This window comes from Centropristis striata, chromosome 24 (assembly GCF_030273125.1).
Source record: "Centropristis striata isolate RG_2023a ecotype Rhode Island chromosome 24, C.striata_1.0, whole genome shotgun sequence".
Taxonomy (NCBI): Eukaryota; Metazoa; Chordata; class Actinopteri; order Perciformes; family Serranidae; genus Centropristis; species Centropristis striata.
Window position 1 is genome coordinate 13,808,886 of NC_081540.1, and position 10,839 is coordinate 13,819,724.

The 10,839-nt window shown below is 36.5% G+C and overlaps 1 protein-coding gene across 2 annotated transcripts; it reads left to right on the plus strand.

Moving 5' to 3' along the window:
- Nucleotides 1-788: 788 nt before the first annotated feature.
- Nucleotides 789-10,667, plus strand: sh3yl1 (SH3 and SYLF domain containing 1). Of its 2 annotated transcripts, XM_059328012.1 has the most exons (10): nucleotides 789-897; nucleotides 4,016-4,129; nucleotides 4,231-4,344; nucleotides 5,446-5,510; nucleotides 5,751-5,863; nucleotides 7,082-7,210; nucleotides 7,291-7,435; nucleotides 7,956-8,012; nucleotides 8,061-8,175; nucleotides 9,766-10,667. In XM_059328012.1, coding segments are annotated over exons 1-10 (1,062 nt in total). In that variant the 5' UTR covers nucleotides 789-896; the 3' UTR covers nucleotides 9,975-10,667. The 2 variants fall into 2 exon arrangements, with proteins under 2 accessions (XP_059183995.1, XP_059183994.1); XM_059328011.1 differs by having other exon boundaries at nucleotides 7,956-8,175.
- The last annotated feature ends 172 nt before the right edge of the window (nucleotides 10,668-10,839 follow it).

Consider the following 10,839-nt stretch of genomic DNA (forward strand, 5'->3'; position numbering starts at 1 on the left):
AGTGTCATCAAAAATAATAAATAAATAAAAAACTCCAATACAAAAATATGGCATTAAATGGACCATGAATATTAATGAAAATCAATTTTGGCATTTATTAATTGATAAAGTCACATAAATAAATAAATATTTCTGTTTTAATTTATTTATTTCCCTATATTACTTCCCCTATCTATTTACGTTTTATTTTAATATTCCCATTTATTATGTATTATTTATTTATTTGGAGAAATGCAAAGGCAAAATAATACATTTTTAAAAATCTATAAATACATTTAAAATATATGAAAAATAAATTGAATTTTAAAAAGTGAAATTAGATAGGAAAATAATAATAATTAAGAAAAAAAAATTAATGAATGGCATGTAAATGTATTTTTCACGTTAGTTGGTTATTTATTTAATTGATCACTTCATTTATTTATTTAAAAACGTATTTTTTATTTTTCTACAATAATGAAGAAATGTATAAAGGAGAAAAGAATATAGAAATAAACAAGTCTGTGTAATGCAAAGGCAAAATAATATAAAAACAAATATATACATCTCAAAACTATTTTTAAATATGTGAAATAAATGTGTGCAAAAATAAATAATTGAAATTAATAAAAACAAAAAACACCTCTTAAAGAGTAAATAAAAAGAAAAATTAGATAGGAAAGTTAATAAACAAAGGTCAGTAATTAATGAAGGAACAGAGCTCAGCGTCAGGAACGCGCACGGGAGCGCGCCCAGCTGTTCCCGAGCGGCGCTCGTCTCCCTGAAAACGGTTTCCGGTTGTTTCCGGCGGAGCGCGAGGCTGTGACGAGGGTCAGGTAAGGCGGAAGTGAAAGCGACCAGAGAGGCACGAGCACCTCACCTGTCCGCAGGTGTCCAACCACCAAGTGGGAAAGAAAAGTAAGTTTATTAAAAACATTCCCCTGTTGAATCACCTGTTGTGTTTATCTCCACCTGTCTGTCTCTACCTGTTCTGTCTACCTGTTGTGTCTACCTGTTGTGTCTCTACCTGTTGTGTCTACCTGTTCTGTCTCTACCTGTTCTGTCTACCTGTTTTGTCTCTACCTGTCTGTCTCTACCTGTTCTATCTACCTGTCTGTCTGAAGTAAAATGTGTTTTATGACATGGCAAAAATACTGTTTTTGTCAATGGAGTCTGGTGTAATTGGAGAATCAGGTCTAGCTGCAGTTTTCAGTTCAACAAGATACAGAGACATTTACTATGGAAAATGAAGGCTACCCAAATAGAAGATACCTTACATTACTATGTACATTTTCATTACTTTGCATTACTATTTACAGTTGTATTACTTTACCTAGCGCATGTCTTTTTAAAGTGTTTTGTATTTAAATGTCAAATTCAAGGATTGTACATGAAAGGAACAAAATGATGAACTCAGGTCCTGGTGGGGGAGCAAAGATTAAAAAACCCCAAGACAAAACAAAAAAATAACGTCCTAAAATAAATAAAAACAAACACTAGACATTGCAATAAATAGATAACAAATGATGGAAGTGTGCTGTGGTGAACCACATCACTACTACTGCTGCTGTTTTTAAAATGTATTTATTTTAAATGTATTTATTTAGAAACTATTTATTTTATTTGGGGTTTCTTTCTTCACTGCTGGTATTAATATTAACATTTCTCACTAAATGTATTCTTGGTATAACTTCCAGTGAGTTCGCAGAAGTAGCTCCAGTGACTAGCCATGGTGGCTAACTGCTAACGAAGAAAGTAATTTGCCCTCAATTGATCAAATTTTGCTTTCTTGTTTTAAAACCTCAGATATATTGAGGGATAATTCAGGTTTTCGAAGTGGAGTTTTATGAGGTATCTGTTGGTTGGCTGCGGTGGTTCTAGTGCTTTTTCAGGTTCTTGTCATCGAAGAGAAAGTTTGGTTAGTCTTTTGTTTTTTTTAAGTGCCTTTAAACACTCTTCTCATGGTCTTTTTAGCTTCTAGAAGTCTGGTGAGATTCTGGTGGTTTTTAAGATGGATTTGTTCTTTTTGCAAGGAGGTCATAGTTGGATGTTATATTATTCTGTGGCCCGAAGGATCTCGTCATTTGCATATAGGTTCTGTTGGTTTTTAAGGAGGTTCTGGTTTGCCTGAAGGTGGTCACTATGGTTGGCTATTTTTAAGTCATCTATGAAGAGGTTCTGGTGTCTGTGTCGTAGGTTCTTGTTGTGTTTTAATTTCTAGTAAAATATGAGAAGGTTCTTGCAATATCTGGGATGTTCAGGTGCTTTTGGTTCCCTATGCCGGTGTTTTTTTGGATTATACTTGGAAAAACAGTGAACAGGTAGTTCCACATATATAGGACAAGCTGCGAGTCAGCAGCTGGATTCATTTGTGTTTTCCTTTTAATTACATTTAATTAAACCGGTTTTAATGACTTCATGAAACTTGATTCACCTTTCAGTCAGCCCATCAGCTGCTTCATGACTGAGTCAGACCAGCTACATCTCCTTTTAGAGAACTAGATGTACTTAAAGACCTTTAGAACCTGTCAGTAAACTCTAGAACCTCTTCAATGACCACTGGAACCTTCTGAAACATAGCAAACAGAAAAAATAGATGAACACAACACACCTAGAAAATGGGAACCTCATCAAAGATGAATAGACTGCTAAGGTTGCTAGAACCTCCTCAAAGACAGCTCAAACTTACTCAAAGACCACTGGAACCATCTCAATAACGTTCATACATACGTAATGTACCTCTTATGGAGGATGGTTTTAGTGGTCTAAGAGGATTTTCCATTGGTCCTTGATGACGTTCTAGTGATCATTTACAGACTATTTGTCTTTGAGGATGATTCACTTGTCTACAAGGAGGTTTTAATTTCCATTGGTCTTTTATGCTTTAGTGATTAAGAGGTTTTTAGTGATCATTTCTCACATTTAGAGCTTCCACATAGACGAAGTACTCAAACATACTCGGAGACCACCAGAACCAACCCAATAACCACTAGACCTCTTCAGAGACCAATAGAAATATAGGTAGCATGTAGCTGAAAGCTGCTAACATGGCCGAGATACATACAAACAAGCAAACAAATGCAACAGGAAACAGAACCTCTGTGCAGCAGAGTCATACAGCCGAGACCAGTGTGCCAACATGCCATCTGCAGCAGCAGCACATTCCTAACACATGACACAACAACATCCTCAGTTGAGCTACAACACGCTAACAGTCAGCTGTCAACTCCAGCAGCACAGAGGAACAGTCAGGATGCAGAATATCAGAATAGTAAGACGAATTTAATGTGTCTACACACACACACACACACACACACACACACACATACATACATAATGTAATTTAGGCAAAGTACAGTGCTGCTTTGGTGGAGCTGAATGGTGAGAAGAGTGTTGAGAAGGGCTAAAACACTTTTGTCCATCCAAAGAGCATCTGTCATTTACAAATATTTCCACTAATTGTTGTTATTTTTGCTTAAAATGATATGAATTGGCTGTGTTTTTTTAGCTTCAGCCTTTTGTAGAGATGCACCCATTCAGTGGTTAGTTGATGAAAACAAAATGAATCCGTAACTATTTTGACAATCGATTGATTCACTGGTTCCAGCCTATTAAATGTAAATCTTTGCTGGTTATCTCAGTTGTCTATGAGTGGAAACCAAATCCTTGTAGGTTTTTGACTGTCGGTTGCTCGCATTTGAAGACCTCATCCTGGACTCTTCTTTGGTAATCAATAAGAATAAATGAACTAGCTCACAGTCCGGTCATACAGCTCTGTTGGTTTCACCAATAAAAAAAACCCTCACAATCAGAGCTTTCAAAAAAACAGTTTGCTGATCTTTTGGCTAAGATGTAGATAAGATAAGATGACTTTTAGACAACAAGGAGGTCATTGACGAGTGCTGTGACTCCTCTCTTTGTGCTGCAAAAGTTTGAGTTTTATATGTGGCTAAAAAAGAATTACAGAAAAGGTCAAATTAATTTTGAATGCTGTGATGTTTTAATAATTTAACCGTAAAATTTGTGTGTTTTGCAGTGAGTAACCCTATTCCCTCCAATCTGAAGTCAGAGGCAAAGAAGGCCGCAAAGATCCTGAGAGACTTCACTGAAATCTCCAACAGGAATGGACCGACGGACAAACTCATCCCTGGTAACCAACTGCCCCTTCCTTCATCACGCCATCTGGAAAAAGCATTAAATGATAGTATCTAGTGAAATTGTAATAATGACTGTGTTTCACGTGTGTTGCAGCTCATGTGATAGCGAAGGCGGAGGGTCTGGCCATCATCTCCGTCATCAAGGCCGGCTTCATGATCACAGCCAGAGGAGGCAGCGGCATCGTCATCGCCAGGCTGGCTGACAGACGTGAGGCCCTGTGTGCCTGTCACACAAACACCTTCAGAATTTCAAGGTTTATTTTAGTCTTTGAGGAGGTTCTGGCTTTAAAGAGGATGTTGTCTACAAGGAAGTTTTTGTGGTTGAAGAGGAATTTCCATTGATCTTTTATGACGTTCCAGTTGTCATGTATAGTCTATTTGATCTTCTATTGGTTATTTGGGGACACCACACCATGAGGGAAAGATCCTTTGCCACAGCTACCCCAACCCTCTGGAACTCCCTCCCTCAAAACATCCAAAATTCAGACTAACTCCACTCTTTCAAAAGTCAACTTAAAACCCACCTTTTCAAGACTGCCTACAAAACAGATCAAATTTGTCTTTGATTTGTTCTAGTCGTCCACGAGGTGGTTCTAATGATTTATTTTCAGGAGCTCAGTATCAGGCAGAGATTTATTCTTGTTTATGGTTTTCCTTCATTTATTTTTTGGGACATCTTGCATTGCTGTGGTAACGATGACAACAGTTCCCTCAGATTACCCCACGGCGTGCAGTCATCTGATGCGTCTGATTATTGATGTTCATTTACTCATCCGGTGGTGCAGAATGTTTTCAGGATCACACGGACCAGCCTCGCCTCCTCTACAGGGCTTTTTGTTGGTTTTGGGGTTTTTCAGATTGAAGGAGTAGTTCCACTAAATCAATAACAACAAGAGGAATGGATATTTGAATTTTTTTTGTTGTTCAGATTTAATCAGTGTGAATAAAGGCAGCACAGATACAGTCTTTGTTTTCATTGAAGAGTCTGATGGCATCCAAAAAATTCACTATTTATAGTGAAGTATGAAGAATGAAGGTATATTTATTTAAATTCCCCCCCTTTACATACTGTATCTGCAGGTTTCCCGTCCTGCACATACATCCATGTATCAATCTAGAAATGCAACAGTGTAATATGTTTTATAATAATAATAATAATAATAATAATAATAATAATAATAATAATAATAATAATAGAGGATTACATTATTGAACCAGGATTAAATCATTTCAGACCTACAATGAGGTAAATATAACCAGAAAATGAAAGATAATACAAAAACTAAATAATCTTTGTATCTGTATTCAGGCTGGTCAGCCCCATCTGCCATCGGCATCGCTGGTCTGGGAGGAGGCTTCGAGATCGGGGTGGAGGTGAGTGATCACATACAAATTCTACTATTATATTTTCTCATAAAATCTGATTTAAAATCAGATTGAGCTTTGAAGATCCTCAGGGGAAAATCTGTGCCTGTAATTGGTAGTTTGAATTATTTGATAATTTTTTGGGAGGGGCCAAAACTATAAATGGAAATAATTTTTATAGATTACTGAAGGAAAGAAGACATCAGCTGATGAAAGCTCTTTGAAATAAACTAATTGGTTTTCCCTCAGGTGTCCGACCTGGTGATCATCCTGAACCAACGGAGAGCCGTCGAGGCGTTCACAAAGGGCGGCAACCTGACACTGGGTGGGAACTGCACCGTCGCCGTGGGACCTGTGGGCAGGTGCGCACCTGTACTCTCACTCCGTCTGTCTGTCTTCTAATTTCCTCTAATTATTACTTCTGGTGTAAATGATAGTTTTAATGTTTTATTTCACCTCCAGATTCCTGACACGTTTAATGACAGTCGTCATGTTTCTAGGCCTGAAGCAGAAACGTTAAATGTTTGTTACAACATCAGATGTGATTTATGTCTGTGAAGTTAATTTCAGAACAGGGTGGCCGTTGTTTCAGGGCAGCTTGACAGGTTTTTGGCGCGTGTATGGGTGGGTGTGGCCAGGTATTTGGCTCACAGGTAAAAGCTGACATCAGGATAGCTGTAAAAATGCGCTACAGACAGAAAAGCTTTGGATTCAGTCTCCCCGTGTCTATAAAACTGTTATTTTTGATTAGTAGATACATATTTACCTGAAAATATGTAGACAGAAAAAAAGTGTCATTATTAAATGGATAACCTATTAAAAAAACCCTCAATGAGAGATGCCTCTTTAGGTTTATACACAAAACAACAGAGGACCAACGACGCTGCCCTGCGGAATACCACAGAGTACAAAAAATAAACGAGAAACTATTATAAACAAAAAGAACATTCAATAATTCTCTTTGAAAGAGCAACTTGAAAATAAAACATGAAAACATTCAAAAAGGATCAAGTGATCAAACCTTGGAGGACAACCTGAATAACTGGCCTCAGATAACAAACACAAACATATTTAACTACATTTATGGACTCTGTTGCTACAGGCTGTAGAGAAATGGCAGCCAGTACGCTACCTGTTTGAAGAACTAGGCAGGAGGAAATGTATTTAAACCACCCTAAAAACAGGAACCTTAAAGTATGTGCTATATTTTGAATATTTTCATCGCTTCATCTTGTTGGAACTTAACAACAGGGAACTGAAGCTTTTGTCTCTGCTCTCTTCAAAGCCAACAGACTCCAATGGCAAAAACATTATTTTTTTTTGGCTAAACAGGAGAGTTACTGGTTTATATCTGCCTCAACCAGTTAGTTTGTTAGTTATTTTTCTTTCCAGACATCTTTTGAAATTTACACAATAACACAAACTAACTAACTGCTCGATGCAGTGGTAGACCAGCTGCTCCCATGTTCTGTAAGGTGAAATTACTGTTTTTGTTAATGGAGTCCACATCAGTTGGATAAGTGTTGGATGTTCTTTATTGTTCCACAGAGATGATGATGATGTTCTTTCTTGTTGTTCAGGAACGTGGAGGCTGACGTGGCGATCCGCAGCCCGGCGGCGGTCTTCACTTACTGTCGGTCCAGAGGTTTGTTTGCTGGTATTTCTCTGGAGGGATCCGGCCTGATCGAACGCAAAGACACCAACCGCAAGTACGTCCAGTAACCATCGACCTGACTGAGTGCTGAAAATCCGCCAGCACTCAAAGTTTCTTTGTTCAAATTGTCTGCAGGTTTTACTCACGAGAAATCCGTGCATCGGCCATTTTAAATGGCGACGTGGAGCCTCCGTCGGAATGCTACGACCTTTACCACATCCTGGAAGCCTACACAGAGGCCTACAACGCAGACTGGATGGGCAAGAACATTCATCCGAAGGTAAATAAATGACTTGAATTATAATAATAATAATAATAATAATAATACATTTAATATTTATTTTTTAGTACAACAGAGAATCCAAAATTAAGTGACATTGTATAAAACAGAATTTGATAGTTTGACTTTTCCATCTGAAAACTTTACAGATAATACATTGTTATTCCAGTGTCTGACGGCGATATCAACCCTGGTTTGGTCAAAAGAAAACATTAATTTACCTCCTTGTGAATTTATTTTAGTTTCTTTCGACTTTGGATTAATTGTGTTTTACAGCACGGTAAATTACTCTTTTTGTCAATGGAATCTGGGGTATTTGTTTTTTTGTTAATTTAGACTCTTCAACAAAAAGTTCCCTTTATTTGATTCACTTTAAGAAGCAGCAGTAGCGTTTGAAGACACTGATTGGCCAGTCTGCATTCGAGAGGGCGGGGCTTAGCGAGAACAATTAAAAGTAAAACTTGTCAGTCATGAATTATAGTAAGAAATAACCTTTGTATGCTTTTCTTGCTGCCTTTAGTCCGTTCGTCCATCCAGACCCCCGGCACCTTCTCAGCAGAGACCGCCGACCAGTTACCAGCCGCCGCCGACTAATTACCAGCAGCCGCCGCCGACTAATTACCAGCAGCCGCCGCCGACTAATTACCAGCAGCCGCCAACTCGTTACCAGCCGCCGATGACCCATACTGGTGATAAAAAACTGTACCCGAGCATCTCTGTGTATAAATCTGAAACCTCAGGTAAGTTTCACCTCCTTGTGTCCTTTTATCCCTCCTCCTGCCTCCTTTCCTTCCTAGGATTCCTTTCTTTCTTTCTTTCTTTCTTTCTTTCTTTCTTTCTTTCTTTCTTTCTTTCTTTCTTTCTTGTTTTTGTTACATTCTCTACCTCCTTACAACTTCCTTCCTTACCTACTACTTTATCCAATCCTTTCCTTTCCTATATCCTACTACTACATCTTCCTTTTGTAATTCCCTTCACCTCTACCTCATAAACCCTTTTCACCTCCCTTTCCTTATCTACTCCTCTTTCTTTCTTTTATTTTCTTCCCTTATACCTATTTTCCTTCACTACCTCCTTGTTACCTTTGTTCCTTCACTGTCACCTTCTTTCCTCTCAGCTAATTTCCTTCATTTTCGACTCCTTTCCTTCCTTCCTTTACTCTGTCTAACTTCTTTCCCTCAACTTTTCTTCTCTTTGTTTTTCTTTACTTCCTCTTCTTTACTTATTCCTCACTCACACCTCGTTAGCTTCTTTGTTTCATTCTCCAGTCTTTTCTTTGCCTTCTTTCCTTCTTTCCTACCCACTTAGTTTCATTTCCCTCCTTGACTCCTCCTTTCCTTTTTCACCTCCTCTCCTACCTCTTTACATCCCTTATTTCCTTCACTACCTCCTTTCTATTAACAGAAACCTTTTTAGTTTTTTATGAATGTTTCGGTTTTGATGCTGCAGCGCCCTCTGCTGGTCATAGCATCAGCCATTAATATACGATGCCTGCAAATAACAAGATTCTGTAAGAAGGGAAAAGGAAGATTTTTTTAAAAAAATAATAAGGATATTCAAAGTAACTTTGATGGTAACCTGATTGATTATTTTCTTCATCACTTAATCATAATTTTTGGGGTTTAAAATATCTCTTTAAAGTATATTTATAATAATGATAATAATACTGATGACAATAGGATGATGATAATTATTTTGTTAGGTTTATTTACTTTTATAAAACAGCATGTTGACTATAAACCTGTTTTCATCATCAATTAAACAGATTTTTACTTTTTCAGTATAAATATTTCTTTAAAATTCCCAAAATATTATAATAATAATAAAAATAATAACAATAAAAACCAATATTATTATTATTAATATTGTTATTATTGTATTTTGTAGTTATATGAATATGCTTGAATAATATATATATATATATATATATACTTTTTTAGACATGTATTTAGAAATGTGTTGTTATGTTTGACATTGTAATCTGTCTTTGAATGTACCCAAAGTCTATGAATAATAATAATAATAACAATAACAATAATAATAATAATAATAATAATAACGATGATAATAACAATAATATAATTATGTATTTGTTATTATTATATTCATGTTATACTTACAATAATACTATGGTCCTTTTTTTTTAAATTAAGCTATTTTTGTTGTTATGACATTATTTTAATAAAAAAATCTAAAATGTATTTATTAGTAGTATTTTATTATTATTATTAGCATTATTATTTTCCAAATATACATGGAAATATATTTAGTTAAGTTTATTTACTCTTTCTATTTTTATTGATTATTTAAAACTATTTTTCTTCCTCCAGCTGCTGGGTCATCAGTGGGCGGGGCCGGCAGCCAGCTGGTCGTCACAGCGAGCCACCCATTCACTGGGCAACAGCCTGGCGACCTGAGTTTTGTCCCCGGTGACCGAATCACTGTCGTCACCAAGACCGACTCCCAGTATGACTGGTGGGAGGGGCGCCTGGATGATGGGCGTGTCGGGATCTTCCCCGCCAACTTCGTCACGTACTGACCCCGCCCTCTGTGGTCGGATGGACGAACTGCAACTGGGCGACACTCTCTATGGAGCCGGAGGACAATTAGTTTTGGGAAACTCTGATTATTAATAAAACTGTAAATGAATCAATTTAATCACCAATATTAAGATTGTATCAGTAAAAGAGTTGCAGCAGAATTATTAGAATCTGTCAGACTCTTAGTTAACTTTAATTTAATTTATTTCCAAAAAACACCATTTACACAAACTAACGTCAAAACCAAATTTAAAAAAAAATGTAATTCTAATAATAAAACTTTTTACATTTTTCTTCTTTATATGAAATGGTTCAGTGGTGCATTAAGTGGCAGCTTTGGAGCGTGGGAATTTTCAACACCAACTGATACCTTGGCACTTTGTTTAGATGTTGACATTTGTTTGTTTGTGTTTATATATTTGTTAAACAACACAAACTTCCTATCATTTCCCTTCAGAAATAAAGCGGGAAACGACACAATCAGGAATTACAAACGAGTAATTTTTCACTTAATGACTTCAGAATATATAGCACTTTTCACACTGGGTGGTAGTTACTTCAGTTACTTATTTTCAGTATTGGCAGATCTGTTACAACACGTTTATCTATTTATAGTTCACATGTAATGAAGGTGACAGCAGGTGTTTTCTGTAATAATCATAAGAATCACAAATAAATGTAATTTATAGAGACTTTGCTTCTATTTCTGCTCATTTTCAACAAAACAAATGCTGAAAAAACCCCTGAACAATATAAAAAAATTACAGAGAAATATCTGTAAGAACCTAAATCTAAACATGGTGTGAAATCATCAGTTTGTCCATGTTTAATATAATAAATGAAAATAAAAATTGTTTTAATAAT

Coding starts and splice junctions, on each gene's coding strand:
- sh3yl1 (XM_059328011.1), top strand. Junction 4,130..4,230: donor GACGGACAAACTCATCCCTG/GTAACCAACTGC, acceptor CGTGTGTTGCAG/CTCATGTGATAGCGAAGGCG. Junction 5,511..5,750: donor GCTTCGAGATCGGGGTGGAG/GTGAGTGATCAC, acceptor GTTTTCCCTCAG/GTGTCCGACCTGGTGATCAT.